Genomic DNA, 17,015 nt, shown 5'->3' with positions numbered 1-17,015 from the left:
CTACCACTTTTATAACTACATTCTCTGTTCCATATGTTCTTAATATGTTAGATATTAACAAATTGAAGTTCAAATAAAATTAAACATCATTGCTCTGAGATATCCCTATAGGAAATTTCTCTATGCTGGCCAGAAAGGATGTGGCATTTCCTTTTCATCTAAACTGTCCAAAATCCTTAAGAGTAGCCTTAAGATGACAAAGTGACATGCCATAAAGGTAGGGGTGAATTAAGGCCGGAAAGGAGATTCTCTTTCTTCTGGACATGGCTACAGGAGAGGTAAAAATCAAGATGAGGCTACAGTCAAGTACATTTTCTAAATCCTAAAGTGATCTTCAGTATATCTTCAGAAAGTCATGGGACTGGTGGAGGTGGGAAGGGAGGGGAGACTAGAAGGGACTACCTTTTCACCCTAAAACCACCTAAATGACTTTCTAACAGCAGAAAGTGTTTGTAGCTGATACTGGAAGCTACAGTGGTATAGTGAAAAGGGCATTAAACTCTGAATTAGTTGGGTGAATTCATGTTCTACCTCTGATGCTGATTTGATGTGTGACAAGATAATGTACTTGACCTCTCACAATTCTCTCCTCTTTAAAACTCTGACAAATGGGGAAAATAACACTTGCAATACTTACTTCCCAGGGCTATTACTAGGAAAGTATTTTGGAAGCTAAGTGCTCTAGAAACATGAAATGTTATTACCAAGCTGAAACTGAATAACAAAAATTGTTTCCTTCAAGTCTTCAGTTTTTTTGTGCCATTGTACCGACTGTAGATCCCCCCTCTCAGGATTGATTAGTTTTGTTCTAGACTTCTACTAGAATTGAGATTTAACAGCTCATGGCTTTCACATCTTTTACCTATGGTGTGCATAATGCATATACCTTTTTTAAAGAGAAGAGAGAGATATCAAGTGTCTGTTGCCTTCTTTTCAGCCAATGGGCATTTTCTCCATCTTGGAAGAAGAGTGTATGTTCCCCAAGGCAACAGATACATCTTTCAAGAACAAGCTATATGACCAGCATCTTGGCAAATCCAATTACTTCCAGAAACCCAAGCCTGCCAAAGGGAAGACTGAGGCCCACTTCTCTCTTGTGCATTATGCTGGCACCGTGGACTACAACATTGCAGGCTGGCTAGATAAGAACAAAGATCCCCTGAATGAGACCGTGGTTGGGTTGTACCAGAAATCCTCATTAAAATTGCTTTCTTTCCTTTTCTCCAGCTATGCTGGTGCAGAATCAGGTATGATCTTTTTCCCTCAGGGAAGCTCTGCAGTCAAATCTCTGCAGTCATGCCTTTATATGTGGCACTCAGTAGTATTCCAAAGATGTCCATGAGCAACAAGAGTCCAAATATAGTCCATTAGATAGAGTTCAATTTGCTTATCCATTTTGGGTTTCTCCTCTTGGTTCTTTCTCTCTACTAGTCTAGAACCAAACAGAGGTTTCAGAGATGATATTTACCACAGAGTTTAGGCTTGAATGACTAACAAGATTTTTTGTGGAATTCTGCCTTTGACTGACATGATGTTTTGTGTGTAATAACAATTAATTAACTAACTAATCAATACTCATGAAATGGATAAATGAACAGATGTTACTAAAACTAAGAAAAAGCTCACTAAGTCCAAATAAAGATGGGTAATGAAATTTAAGAACTTGGAAAGATGAAAAGTTTTATCATAAAATACTTTTAAAGGAATGCAATTTTATTACTTTTGAGTATACATTCATATATATCAAAAGATCTATAATTATCCTTGTGAGTTCTCCTTCCACTCACATAAATAGTCTCCTTTCATGTCATAATAGTCCTCTGTGGCCAGAAATCATTTCTTATCTGGTGGATAATGTTCTAGGGATGAATAATGATGGTGATGAATAGTTCTTAATTTATCAGGGCTGATTTTTTTAACAACTATATATTATGGACTCTGTAACTGAAGCCTAAACAGCATCATATGAACTTGTCTTTTGCTAGCAAAGCCTTTGAGAACCTAGAGTCACCTCCACACTTCAAGGAAGCATCAAAGTAGGACTTAAGGCATATAATGCCTTTCACAGTCTGGCTCCTACCTACCTTTCTAGATTAATTTTATAAGGAATTTAATGTAGGGATAGCTAAAACACTGGATAACAGCATGAAAATGCAAAAAGGTCTTGAGAGACTAGAAAGAATTGGCAATAACTGGATGTTTAATATCTTTAATAAGAATAAATGTAAATTCTGACACTTGCTTCACAAAAAAGTCTTTATATTTACAAAATGTTGGTCTCAAGGTTTAAGAGGAGTTTGTTGAAAAAATCTAAGGGTTTTATTAAAGTTGACTTTGGCCTTAGTTTTTTTGTTTGTTTGTTTGTTTTGTCTTGTTTTTTTCTGTGTGACATGGTATCCATTTTTTTTGGCTAATGCAATCATCAGCTACCTTAAGTGAGAAATAGCATTCAGGAATAAAGAGGAGATGATACTACTGTACATTTCTCTGATTAAAGCCTATCTCTATAACAAATTTTGGTTCTGGCTATACTATTTAGAAAAGTCATTGATAAGCCAGAGAGCATTCAGAAAAGATCAACCAAGATGATGAATGGCTTTGAGCCCATGTCACATAAAGATCAGTTGAAGTTGCTACTAATATTTAACCTAGAGAAAATAAGATTCTTCAATGGCGACAGGATAGTTATTTTCAGATATTTGAAGAGTTATCATATGGAAAAGGAATTTAATTAATTTTGTTTGACCCCATAGGGCAAAACAAGGAATAATGAATGGAAGTTGCTAAAAAGCTCATTTAAGCTTAATATCAGGAGAAACATCCCTAACAATTAGTGTTGTCAAAAGTGGAAGGGGGTGCCTTAAAGGTAGAGGGTTACCCATCATCCAAAGCTCTCCAGCAGAGATTGTATGATCACTTGTCAGATATGTCAGAGTAAGGATATCTCAGAAATTCTGTGATGCTGATACTTTCCTAAATGTACATTCTTACCCATCCAAACTGGAATACTAGCTATTTGTCAAACTTGACATTCCTTCTCCTATCTCCATGCCTTTGCATGGGTAATTTCTCATTTTTGGAATTGACTTCTCATATTTCCCTCTCAGCATCACTAGTTCCTTATAGGTTCATGTGCAACCTCCCAGCTGAGGTGTTTCTTAAACCCTAGTCCATCTCCCAGCTGCTAGTGCCCTTTTCAACCCCAAATCATTTTGAATTTATTTCTCTATATCTATACATTCCCCTAGTAGAATCTAATCATCTTAAGGGTAGGGACTATTTTATTTTTGTCTCAATATTCCCAGTATCTAGCACAATGTCTTATTCATAGGGTCTTAATTAAAATATTATGAATGATTATAAATCAAATGAAAAATGAAAAACTAGTTTTTTAAACTGCAGTTTTTTAAAACTACAGTAAGGGCTAAAAAATCAGGGTTAAGTGACTTGCCAAGGATCACGTCAGTATGGAATCTAGAAACCCCAAACTTATAGCTGTAGGATTTTTAATAATAACTAAAAGAGAGAGGAAAGAAAAAAAAGGTCTTTCAGTCAAATGAGCAGAGCAAAGAGAGACAGAGACTCATACTTGCAGCACTTTACCAAAAGCACAAGCTCTGAAAAAAGAACCCCATAGCATGGGTCTCAGCCAAATTTATCTCCTAAGCATCCTTATGTAAAATGAGGATGTAACTTAAAAGGATGCTGGGAATGTAGCTCAGGTGTGGCAAATTTTCCACCTGCACATTCTCTCCCCTCCATGATCCCTTGGGAGACCGGTCTCCCCAATGGATCATTTTAAATATAATTAACTAAAGTATACACAATTTTACACAGGAAAAATACAACAACTTGGGGATAAGGAAACAAAAGGGAATCAAGAAAAAAACCAATTAGGTGCAGTCCCCTTTTGTACAACAAAGCACATATAAACAAATGTATTCAATCAGTGTCACTTAAAGAGGAGTAGAATATAAAGGTTCTTACCCAAGAATTTAGATGCATTTTCTCTTACCTTAGTAATGGTCCACAGTGTGAGTGCAAATGAGGTATAAAACCAATAATACATTGAAGATACAAAATTTTCACACAAAAAAAATACAAAATGCAAATCAAGTCAGTACAGGTCACTAATACAAGTCACTAATATAGTTTTTCTATGAGGTAATATAGGTACAAAGAAAATACCAATTATTCAAAATTCACAAAATACAAGTTTTCCAAATTCAGGTTGTTATAGACTTTCATCAAGGCACAAATAAAGATAAGGGAGGTCAAATACAGGAAGGCAAAAATAAAGTAAGGGGGTAGACAGGTTCTTTTTCTTTGATATGTTTAAGGGGAGACAAAACTGAAAAGGGTTAATAGCAACGAAACAACAAAAGCAATTGAGTTTAAGGGGTACCACCTTCTGCCCCACATGGAGGGGCATTAGCACCCTGAGCAGTTCATGGATGAGCTGCACTTAAGAGATATTGTTGTGGTGTCATTTAGTTTGAGTTATCAGTTATTTGATTTAAATTTCTAGAAAATTTGTAAGTTCTAAAATTATAATTTCTAAATTAATTATTATAATTATAATTTCTATATCTATTTTCCCATTGATTATTATTTTTGATTACTTGGAAGAAATTTCTACAATTCATCATTATGTGGCCCTTCTTTCCACAGAAGTGGCAGGTAAGGGATTGATAATTGGGTTCTTGGAAAGGAGCAAGTGGCATTGGTTGAGTATCATGCCATTTTTAGATCTGATGAACCCCAAGTTTTAGGACTAGCTTGTAAGTTGGAGACCCCAAAACTTGTACTTGTTCCCTGTTCCTGTGAGAATCCACCCTGAAGGGAATCTCAGGCTAGCAGTTTCAAATTGAATAATGGACTGCAAGGTAAAAGACAATCATTTGGTGGAGGCTAATCCCAAGCTGTGTGACTCTTTCTCTAGTGCAGTAGGCAGTGTGTCTGTCTTGTAAACTGAAGGTCCTGAGTTTGATCCTTGGAAGGAGGATGATATACTGGGAGAGGCTTCTGGAGACAAGAAGAGTCACTCGGCTTGGGCTTAGCCTCCATGGATTGTCCATTATTCAGTCTAAAACTGCTAGCCTGAGATTCCCTTTAGGGTGGATTCTCATGGGAACAGGGAACAAATACAAGTTCTAGGGTCTCCAACTTACAAGCTAGTCCTAAAATTTGGGGTTCATCAGATCTTACTAGGCTATAAGTTTGGGGTTTCTAGATTCCATGTTGACAATCACATAGCTCAAAAGTATCTGAGGCCAAATTTGAACTCAGGTCCTCCCAGCTCCAGGCTTAGCACTCTATCCACTGTGTTATCTAGCAGCCCACCAAAAAGATGATTTTCAAAAGGCCCACATGATGAAGTACATAGACATGTAGATCTCTGTGCCACAATTATTCTGTTCTTTTGACTCAGTGAGAATCATATCTATTTAATCATAAATTCTGAATCAGTGAATGAATTGAGTTGCTGATTTCAGATACCAATATACTCAAATTCTAATTCATGCTCTTTCTCTGAATCTCCTTTCTTTGACATCTTCTGCAGATTGTATTTCCATCCAATCTACTCACAACTGTACAAACTACTTTAAAATCTTACTTTCTATATGAGTATAAAGAATTCAGATTTTCTACACAAAAATACAGTTTGTCAAGGCCCACTTTATTGTACCCAACAACTCACATTCCAGAAAGATATCATCAACACACCCATTTAGAAGGACCCTTGAGCCGGCTCTATTCTATCTGTAGATATATAGACTATAGTGTTGAGGACTGAACTTGCTAATAGGAAGATTTGGGTTTAAAAACCACTTGAGGTTCTTACAAACTATGTTACTCTAGGCCAGTCACTTAATTGCATTTAGATTTATGCACAATAGCCTCAAAAGTCCCTTCTAGATTTAAGTTTATAATCTGTTTCTTTCTTGGAAAAAAAAAGTATTTTATGGCTCAACCTTGCTGTTTCTTCCAAGGTGACTCTGGTGGCAGTAAGAAGGGCGGGAAAAAGAAGGGATCTTCCTTTCAAACTGTATCTGCTGTGTTCAGGGTATGTAGTTGTCCCTTTCCCTCTGATTTCTCTCTCCTAATCACACAAATCCTCCACCAACACCCAGTCACTTGATCATTTGTTTTGATGCCCATTGGCACCAAGTGGTAAAAAAAAAAACATCTTAAAATTCCTTAATTTGATTTGTGTTGCAGGAAAATTTAAGCAAGCTGATGACCAATCTAAGGAATACTCACCCTCACTTTGTGCGCTGTCTAATTCCAAATGAGTCAAAGACTCCTGGTAAGTAAATGATTTATGGCCTTTTGGTATTGACTTTTAAAGGGTTATTAAATGTTTATTAACAACAAGGGTCTTCAGTCAGCATAAATAATGTGCCCTGTAGTTTGCTAGAGCTCTACTTTCAAGTAGTTTAAGTTTCAAAGATAACTAAAATAGAAAAGACATGAGGCACTACTGTAAAAAGCAGAGATCATTTTCCTGTGAGACAGATGAAAGAGTGCAGAATATGCAAGCTGATGGGTTCAAATCCTATACCAGTCACTTACTAACTGGATGATCTGGGAAAAATAACTGTTTGCCTCAGATTCCTCATCTGTAAAATAGGGATAAGTATAGCAACAAATCGCCCAGGATTGTTGGGAGGAGAAAATGAGACAAAAACATTTTCAAACTTTAAAGCACTATACAAATACAAGCCATTAGCTATTATTTCCTTCCCCTCAATTCTCATCCTCTACCCACTTCTATCACTCATAGAATCATAGATTATTAGAGCTAAAAGGCACTTCTCCTCTGCATTTCTTCAGAATTGATGCATACAGTGGTACTGACTGGAACAGATCAATGTTGAATGTTTAGATTCAATGTGTATCAGTCCAAATGAACCTTGCATCCTCCTTCCCTCACCTCCTAATTGACAAACCTAGAATGGGAGAGTCAAAATATCACTTGCCTTAGGATTATTTTTCCCTTTTCTGGTGCTCATTTCTTCCCTCTTTTCCTTCAGGTAAATGTTGAACAACCTAGAGATTTTTCTTCTTTCACAGCCTTCTCCTCACAAAGCAACTCCCTTAATTATTCCTGTTTTCCCAGGTATGATGGACCATTACTTGGTCATGCATCAGCTGCGCTGTAATGGAGTATTGGAGGGCATTAGAATTTGCAGGAAAGGATTCCCCAGCAGGATCCTCTACGCAGATTTTAAACAACGGTATTTAGCCTTTTCCCTTGATCTCTTAACTTTTCCAAATTGAAACAGACCTTCTCTTTTACTATCTCTGGAAATACTTCTTAGGCATGTAGCTGAATGAAGATTCAAAGACTGCATGAGTTTTCTTTAATTGATTTTTGTTATACATACATTGATCCACTTGAATCTAAAAACTAAGGATCAATCTCTGCAGATGCTCAGAAACAACAGTTCCCAGAACACAGAGCATTTTCACAAACCTCTGATCTCTAATATCTCTTAACTCAAAACATTGCACCCTAAATTCTGATGCTGCCCAGGCTCCATGAGACCCATGAGATATAGTTCAGGAGATTGCAGGAACTAGATAGTCAAGGTAATGCTTACCTGTATATGATTTTTCCTAACTAGCTTAAATCATCTTTGCAAAGAAAGCAATTTGTAAATCTTAAAGAATTCTGCAAACATGAGCTGTCATTATGACAGGAGTATAGGGAACATTAGCATATAAATCATGAAAAGCAAGAAGACCAACATAATTATATCAATGGATGCCCAAAGAGTCTGTAACAAAATACTATACTTATTTATTCAAATTCCTTCCCTTTTGTCTTAGAATTCAAATCAGTTCCAAAACAGAAGAGTGATACAGGCTGGGCAATTGGTGTTGTCACTTGCTCAGGGTCATACAGCTAGGAAGTATCTGAGTATCTGAGACTAGATTTGAACCCAAGACCTCTTGTCTCCAGATCTGGCTTTCTGTCCACTGAAGTGGCTACCCCTACTGTACTTATTTGTGAGAGAGAGGGGAAAAAAATACAACCCTAAACACCATAGGTATAAAAGTACCCTTTCTATGATATCTATATCGAGAGAGAGAGAGAGAGAGAGAGAGAGAGAGAGAGAGAGAGAGAGAGAGAGAGAGAGAGAGAGAGAGAGAGAGAGGCTCTGTGTGGAGGCCTGAGAGGAATTATGTTGAACCCCTCTCCTTAATTAAAGAGTGGTTTTTCTGACTATTTAATAGTTCTGTGTTTTTCCAGTTCAACATACCAAAAGCTAGCATTATTTACTATAAACAACTATCAGAAACTTGCTAATAAATAAAACAGTAATGCAAGGTTGCCCTCTTCTTCCCACTATTATCTACCATAGTTATAAACATGTTAGAACTAGAGCAATAAAAAAAGGAAAAGGAATTAAATCATTACTGACAAAAAAAGAGGCAAATTAAACTTATTTGCAAGATAGAGGGGTATCTAGGCAGCTCTACAAATAGAGAGCCAGATGAAGAGGCTGGAGTTTCTGCGTTCAAATCTAGTCTCACACACTTCTTAGCTGTGTGACCCTGGGCAAATCAATTAACCCCAATTGCCCAGGCTTTGCCATTCTTCTACCTTGGAACCAATACTTAGTTTCAATTCTAAAATGGAAGGCAAGGATTAAAAAAAAAAGATGGAATGATGTTTTACTTAAAAAATTTAAGAAAGTCAGAAAACAAACTAAATGATTTATACTTTCTGGAATGTAGGAATACAAATCCTATCCAACATCTTTACATAGCAAAACAAAAGCCCAGAAGGGAAATCTTAATCAAAATAGCTACAAAATATCCAAAATGTCCTGAATTCAACTTTACCAAAATGGTCAAGACTTATCTAAATACAATTGTAAAATTTATTTTACAGAAATAAAGCAAAGCTTAAATAATTGGGAAGATGTTCATTGCTCGTGGTTGAGCTATTTTGACATAATAGAAATAGGACAGCTAAGGTCAGTGGATATAGAGTGAGGCCTGAGGACACAAAGTCTTGTGTTCAAACATGACCTCAAGACACTTCCTAATTGTATGACCCTGGTCAAATCACTTGTCCCCAATTGCCCAGCCCTTGCTGTTCTTCTGCCTTGTAAGTGATATTTAGTATCAATTCTAAGATACTATCCAAATTAACAAACATTTAGTATAATGGCAATCAAATGACCAAGGAGTTACTTTATAGTAAGCAAAATAATAGCAAATTTCATTGGGAGGAACAAGACTAAAATCTCAATAAAACAATAAAACAAAGAAGAATGGGGAGGATACATTTATAGACTCAAAATTATTATAAAGCAGTAATCATGAAAATCATTTTTATATGGGTTAAAAAGGAGAAAAGTAGATTTATCAAACAGACTGAGTAAGAACAACAATAAAACTTTAAAAACTCAGTGTTCAATAAGCTCAAGAACTACTAGGGGAAGGACAAGAACTATAGAGAAAACTGGAAAGCAATTTGGCAGAAAATAGATTTATACTAGTTCCTTACAGACAGAGGTGAAGTGTTAAATATTTTAACAATTGGCTTCCCCACCTCCCCCCCAAAAAATACAACATATTTTTTAAAACCCAGAACTGGTTAGGAACTTGGGATCAAGTGTGCCCAATGCCACACAGTTAGGAAGTGTCTGAGGCCACATTTGAACCCAGGCGATCCCTTTTTCAGGCCTAGTACTCTAGCCATAAAACCACCTAGCTGCCCCTGCACATTTTTAAATTTAGGCAACATGAATTTTTTCATCACTTTCTTAAATCTAGACAATCAATAAAACAATAAACCGAACCATTATTTGTAGGGCTTGCTGATTTTCAAGGTGTAAATCCCCACACTGAAAATTTAGGAGGAAGATGCTTCAGCACCTCTTGCTTATTCCATAACCCATAAGTTTTCAATAGATGTAGACAGATATAATTGGCTTTATGATAAATTGGAAAAGCATGAAAATTCCTTTCATATCTATTGCTAAGTGGATAATTCTTGATTGAACAAAGGGTTTAAAAGACTGTAAAAAGAGAAAATTAGCAATTTCTACTAAACAAAATTTAAATTGTTTTTGTATCACTGAAACTGATGTAGCTAGGATAAGAAAGAAAATTATTAATAAGAAAAATATTTGCATTAAATATCTCTGATGGCAGTCATATACATGATTTATAAAGAAATAATGCACATGCACATACACTTGTATATACAGTGGTTACATATAAAACACATATATATGACCTACAATAAATAAATGGTCAAAGAATATAGACAAAGCAGTTTCAAAATAAAAACTGAAACCTATCAATAGCAATATGAAAGAATGCTCCAAATTATTAATAAAAAATAAAATTTAAAACAACTCGGATTTCATTTAATATCCAGAAAATTATCAACAACATCAAAAACCAAAACCAAAAATAGTAATTTTTATGGTGGAGAGATGTGTTAACATAGGCTCATTAATGTGCTATTGGGAGAGTTCTAAATTGGTCCAACCATTCTGGAAAACAATTTTGAATTATTAAAGTCCCTAAAACTGTTCATACCATTTAACTCAAAGATCCTACTGTTGGGCATAAATCCCAAAGAAGTCAAAGACAAGGAGAAAGGCACATTTACTCAAATGGTCATAACAGAAACTTTTGTGGGAATAAATACTGGAAACAAAGTGGGGAGTCATTGAATAAATTGTAGTATATGAATGTAAGGGAAGTTTATGGTATTATGAATGACAGATAAAAGCAATTCAGAGAGATGAGGAAACTTATATAAAATAGTAGAGAAATAAAATAAAATATGATATGATATAGAGTAAAATAAAGTAAGAAAACAATATATATATATATATAAAGGTGACTATATAAAAAAGGCTACTAAAATGAGGTCAAATCTAATGACCCCATTTGTATTATCTTTTTTAAGAAAATATATTTAAAGATAAACTTTGTATAATCATGTATATTCTTGGCTCCAAAGAAAAGAGAAAGAAAATTAATTTCCTCATTTCCTTAGAAAGCAGAGACTGAGGGTGCAAGAGATTGTATATACTGTCATATATTCACTGCATTTGTTGGTTATTCTCAGTTGTTTTTCTTTGTAGATGGACAGATTCACAAGGAGGGGGTGTGTTTTATGCAGAAATGACTATGATATAAAAAACAAAAGTTATCAACAAAATATTAAAAAATTAAAATGAATATTAATTGATAGTTTTAAAAGTTTTAAGTAGAACCTAACAAGGTAACTGATTCTAACAAGGTATACTTCTTTGCCTTAATACCAATTAAATAATAGTATTATTTGAAAATTAGTATTAATAACAATAGCCATGGTGGAAATAATAATAAACCTCGCATTTTTATAGCACTTAAAACATTTTCCAAGCATTTTCACTATTATTTCACTTTGGTTGAAAAAAAAATGAGGTCTGGAGAAACTAAAGGACTTACTCAAGGTTCTTTAATGTAGTTAACAGCAGAACCTGGGCTATACCTGGGTATCTTGATTGCTCATTTTCTCAGTGTCTAGGATAGAGGTATTGAGTCTTCACACCCTAGATGGTAGTTTTCCCTTGTAGCCAGGTGTATGGGTTTTAATAAAAACTAATGATAGATAGATAGATAGATAGATAGATAGATAGATAGATAGATAGATAGATGGCATAAATAAAAAGTCACCTAGATAGAGTAGATAAAGTCTGGAGTTGGGAAGTTCTGTATTCAAACATACCCTCAAATACTTCCTAGATGTTTGCTTAGCCCTTGTCTTTCTGTCTTAGAGTTGTTGCTAAAGCAAGAAAAGGTTTTTAAAAGAAGGAAAAAATTCTAAATCAATGCAACTTCATAATACAGATAGCTATATGGTACAGAGAATGATCAACTGTCTACTTTTTTATTTCTTTTAAAGTTTATTTATTTAATTTATTTATTTAGAATATTTTCCATGGTTACAAGATTCATGTTCCTTCCCTACTCTCCCATCCCCCTTCCCCTAGCCAACACACAAATTCCATTGGGTTTTACATGTGTCATTGATCAAGATCTATTTCCATATTACTGATATTTGCACTAAAATGATTGTTTAGAATCTACATCCCCACTCATATCCCCATGGAACCATGTGATCAAGCAGTTGTTTTTCTTCTGTGTTTCTACTCCCACAATTCTTTCTCTGGGTGTGAAGAGTGTTCTTTCTCATAAGTCCTTCAGAATTGTCCTGGATCATTGCATTGCTGCTAGTAGAGAAGTTCATTACATTCAATTGTGCCACAGTGTATCGCCAACTGTCTACTTCTTACCAAGACAAATAGATATTTTGCAAAGATCATTTTGTCCCCTCATCCATAAACATACATTTATTTAATGAGGCTCTTTGACTCCTTATGAAAAACTCTGAGACCTATAGGACTGAGCAAAAGTTGCATTTCCACAAACTAAGTCAGTAGAAGTGTCTCAAGGCCATTGTATTGGAGGTAATCAGATTATATGGCCTTATTCCCCCTCCCTTCCTTATTCCTCTTTCTTTCTTTGCAGGTACAGAATCCTCAATGCCAGTGCTATCCCTGAAGGGCAATTTATTGACAGCAAGAATGCCTCTGAAAAGCTTCTTTCTTCCATTAATGTGGATAATGAACAATACAGATTTGGCGACACAAAGGTAAAAACCATTACTATCCTTAAGTATTGCTGAAAAGAGATGTAATACAACATTTAGGAAGACTATATGTTTATTAATTAAAATGTTTCTATGAGACTTCCTGAGTGCCTCCATTGGAAAAGAAGAAAGATTGTGCCCTTCTGTTCATTCTAGTTAAATGGAATTACTTCTATAGCCTGCAACCCACACATGGTATGTAGCAATGGAAAAAAAAAATATTGACTCTACAATCAGAATATCTAAAGGCAATACTACTTCTAATGTTTGTTACCTATACAACTGTGAGCAATCTTAACCTTCCTGGGCTCCATCTGTCAAATAAAATGTTTGAGCTATATAGACTGTGAGGTCCCTTCCAGCTCTAAATATGTGATCCTGTAAAAGGAACATTGGCAAAGGAAAAAACTAAAAAGTATATAAAGGGACTTAGTTAAACGATATAGGAAAAACAGTAATTTTCAGATATTAATGCCAGGAAAAAAATAGGAATGAAGAAAAGGAAGAAATGAAAGAGAAGCGAACTGTATGAGTAGAGACACTTTGGAAGAAGCTGGAGACCAAAACAGTAAGCTGCTATATTCCTTTAGAAAACCAAAAGATCTCTTGGATTCAGTTCAGACTAACAGAGCTTGGTCTTGGGAAGCCAACGAGATTGAATTCCTATCTCAGAGATGGAGGGGTAAATGAGGGAAATAAAAAAAAAAAGCAGGTGTTTTTTGAGAGGAATGGTGTTGATGGTCCAAAAAAAAAAAATAGAGTCTCTAACCAAAATGCACAAAGAATTGGGAAACATAGCAGAGAGGAAAAGTCAATTCATGCTTGAAAGTACACTGTTATTTCCCAGGAAAAAAGAAGAGAATAGAACCCTGTGATTGTGACATGATGAGAAATCTCTTCTATTTCTTACCCTCAAATCTACAGGTGTTTTTCAAAGCTGGTCTTCTGGGATTGTTGGAAGAGATGAGAGATGAGAAGTTAGTGAATCTTATTACCCATACCCAGGCTTTGTGCAGAGGTTACCTGATACGAAAGAAATTAAAGAAAATGTTAGAAATGAGGTAAAGGATCTATTTTCCCTCCTTAAGGATGACTCCATTCTTCTTGCTGAAAATATTTTCTTCTCAGTAAATGAATCATCACCACTTGCTTGGACCTTGGAAGTTTGTTCTCCAAGGCATTATTTGCTTTATAGCCCAGGTGTTTATTCTTTATTCTTTAATATTAGCAAAAGAACTCTCTCTCTCTCTCTCTCTCTCTCTCTCTCTCTCTCTCTCTCTCTCTCTCTCTCTCTCTCTCTCTCTCTCTTTATCTTTCCTCCCCCCCCTCTCCCCCTCTCCACCCCCACTTCATTTGAAAAATATGGCCAGAACACTAGGTCTATAACTTTGGATATAAGCTCAATCTAGTTCAACAAACATACATTGAGCATTTATTCTGTGCAATGCATTTTGCAAGATTTGAAAATACAAAGATGAAATAAAATAACAGCCCTAGTACTCCAGTAGCTTACAGCTATTCTTACATATTCAACAATGTATTCAACAACGGTACATTGTGGTTAAGAGGATAATGTTATTTGGGGGACAAATGCATAAAACAGGTATCACTGTTTCATTAAGCTCTGTCCTAATTGATTCACAGAGATTCCATCTTTTGCATCCAGTACAACATTCGAGCATTCATGAATGTCAAGCATTGGCCCTGGATGAATCTATTCTTTAAGATCAAACCCCTACTCAAGAGTGCTGAAACTGAGAAGGAGATGGCCACTATGAAGGAAGACTTTATGAAAGCCAAGGAAGACTTAGCTAAATCTGAAGCTAAAAGGAAAGAGCTGGAGGAGAAAATGGTCTCCTTGCTGCAGGAAAAGAATGATCTTCAGCTTCAAGTCCAGACAGTAAGTAGATTCTGATGGAGAATAATGAGAAAAATAGGGAAGTATCACATCACCAACAATGGCTGCAGAGTTGAGGGGTCCACAGGTAATCTTGAATGTTTGTAGGAAGAGAAGTAAATGGGACATGAAAGGCCTAAACTCTGCTGTAATAAAGAGATTTCATTACAGCTGAAGGTGAGTTTTATTCCCTGTAACCTCCACTAAAAAGAGATAGAACAAATGTTAGATACTGTATTATGAGCAGCAATTACTTCTATCAAAGATAGTATGGTGCCACCCAGTGGCCACACAGTGTTATGGTTCATTATAACCTCATGCTGAAAATTCAATTATAGCTTTCCCTTGCTATAAAAGTTAATTTCTTTTCCTTTAAATCCATTTTCCCATATCTAGTCATTATAAAGATATGTTCTTAGAGGGGAAAAAGAGTCTCCTGAATGTAATAAAATCACTTAATAATGCAACAGTTCTTTTAAAAACATTTAGAGGAAATGAGATAACTTTCTGATAAAACATCAGCAATAATTAGCAATGTACCTTAAGAGAACTTGTTTTCCTGAATTCCTTTTGAAGTTTACTTGGTTTATTTTGGTTGCCCCACTCACACAAGAAAGTTATATAAATCCTATTGTCAGGACTGATTTTTCCTTCATCTGATATTACTGTCATCACACTTTTTTTGTCTTTTACAGTCTAAATTGTATAAATAAGTTATCTGGGGGGGGTGCCTTACTTCTCTTACTAGATTGTGAGTTTTTGGAGGGACCATTTCTTATCACTCTTTGTATCTTCCCTGTAGCATTTAGTATACTATTTTGCACATTATAAGCATTTAATGAATGATCATTGAATTATTGGTTAATTTTAGCATTTATTATGTGCCAGATGTTGTACTAAGGTGCAGGGAATACAAAGATAAAATAATTCCTGCCCTCAAGTAGCTTACATTCTATTTAATGAAAACACCTAGAATTGCCCTGCTATTTACTGAGGATACGTTTTGAGATCACAATTAAATGTTCTCTTTTGTGTCATGTTCTACCTTATCCTAGCTATCAGATTTTATGTTTTTAGAGAAAAACATAACCACACCTTGTAGGTATTTTTGTTATGTAAAATGATAATGGAATTGAAATGACCACTGAAATTTTCTTTCAGGAAACTGAAAATCTGATGAATGCAGAAGAAAGATGTGAGGGGCTAATTAAGAGCAAGATTCAACTGGAAGCTAAAATTAAGGAGCTAAGTGAGAGACTCGAGGAAGAAGAAGATACAAATTCTGAATTAGTAGCCAAGAAAAGGAAATTGGAAGATGAATGTTCATCACTTAAGAAAGACATTGATGACCTAGAACTGACCCTGACTAAAGTAGAAAAAGAGAAGCATGCAACAGAGAATAAGGTGGAACCATTAGTCCAGGAAAAGCCTCTATTCATGAGACATTTCCTAGTAGTCAGAAATATCTCATATGTCTAGGGAAGGATTTGAGGTGGGAAGTACATTTGTTTCAACCTTAGGAAACTGAGTAGAGAAAACAACTGTAGTCCTAATAAGCCTAATCTGTTTTTCATCTTTTGTGCTGAGATGGAATTCCATAACCCCCCACTTCTGGCATTAACATAGAAAGCAGTGATAGGGAAATAGTGCTATTATCCCTATTTTACAGATAAGGAAACATGAAGATAGAAATTAAATGGCTTGCCCAAGGTCACACATGTTATATATATATATAATGACAGATTTGAACTTAGGTCTTTCAAACTTCAGAACCATTGTTTCACTGCACTACTTCATTGCCTATATAATAAGAAAATGGAAAAGTGGTTGGGCATAGCTTATTGTAGAACTAAAAAATAATTAGGAATTATTCATTTTTAATTCATGTTGAAATACTGAGGAACTTAGAATAAACACAGTTTTATTGTTACTCAAGAGAGTTCGAGAGGCATTGTGACCCAAACAGAAAAAATTCATGTTTTGGAGGTTCAAGTCAGTTCAGTTCTCTGGGTCTCAGTTTTCTTATCTGTTAAATGAAGTAATTACATTGCCTCTAAGGTTCCTTCCAGGTCTAAAATATGATCAATATACATAGATATTAATGCACATTTACATAACTGTAACAGGCTTATACTTTCCTCACAATGCTATTGGGGTTGTTGACAAAATTATATTCCCTGATAGAGCTCCTTCTAAGGTTTACTCCTCTCACTCTTATCCTGCACTTGGTCTGGTAAGTTAGGTCTCCAGAAAGGAGGCAGCTACTCTCCCTCAGGCATTTAGAGCTAACTCTGAGGCTGAGTTTTTAGTATTACTGTTCCCCTGCCCCCAGAATTCTTTTATCCCACTATTAGCCATGGGAGGTCCTAGTTCAAGTTTGGCCTGATACTTCCTAGCTGTGTAGCCCTGGGCAACTCATGTAATGCCAAATGCCTAGCCTTT

At 35.5% G+C, this 17,015-nt stretch overlaps 1 protein-coding gene across 1 annotated transcript in view; it reads left to right on the top strand.

Annotated features, from left to right (window-relative positions):
• Positions 1 to 17,015, top strand: part of LOC100027255 (myosin-13) — an 85,704-nt gene that overhangs the window by 39,274 nt on the left and 29,415 nt on the right. The window contains exons 15-22 of the mRNA XM_016430758.2: positions 938 to 1,247; positions 5,994 to 6,067; positions 6,223 to 6,310; positions 7,124 to 7,241; positions 12,556 to 12,679; positions 13,601 to 13,737; positions 14,321 to 14,576; positions 15,735 to 15,977. Of these exons, the coding sequence (XP_016286244.2) occupies positions 938 to 1,247; positions 5,994 to 6,067; positions 6,223 to 6,310; positions 7,124 to 7,241; positions 12,556 to 12,679; positions 13,601 to 13,737; positions 14,321 to 14,576; positions 15,735 to 15,977 (1,350 nt within the window). The remainder of the gene's footprint in view (positions 1 to 937; positions 1,248 to 5,993; positions 6,068 to 6,222; positions 6,311 to 7,123; positions 7,242 to 12,555; positions 12,680 to 13,600; positions 13,738 to 14,320; positions 14,577 to 15,734; positions 15,978 to 17,015) is intronic.

The sequence above is a fragment of the Monodelphis domestica genome, chromosome 2 (assembly GCF_027887165.1).
Source record: "Monodelphis domestica isolate mMonDom1 chromosome 2, mMonDom1.pri, whole genome shotgun sequence".
NCBI lineage: Eukaryota > Metazoa > Chordata > Mammalia > Didelphimorphia > Didelphidae > Monodelphis > Monodelphis domestica.
This window is presented reverse-complemented; position numbering and strand designations above follow the sequence as displayed.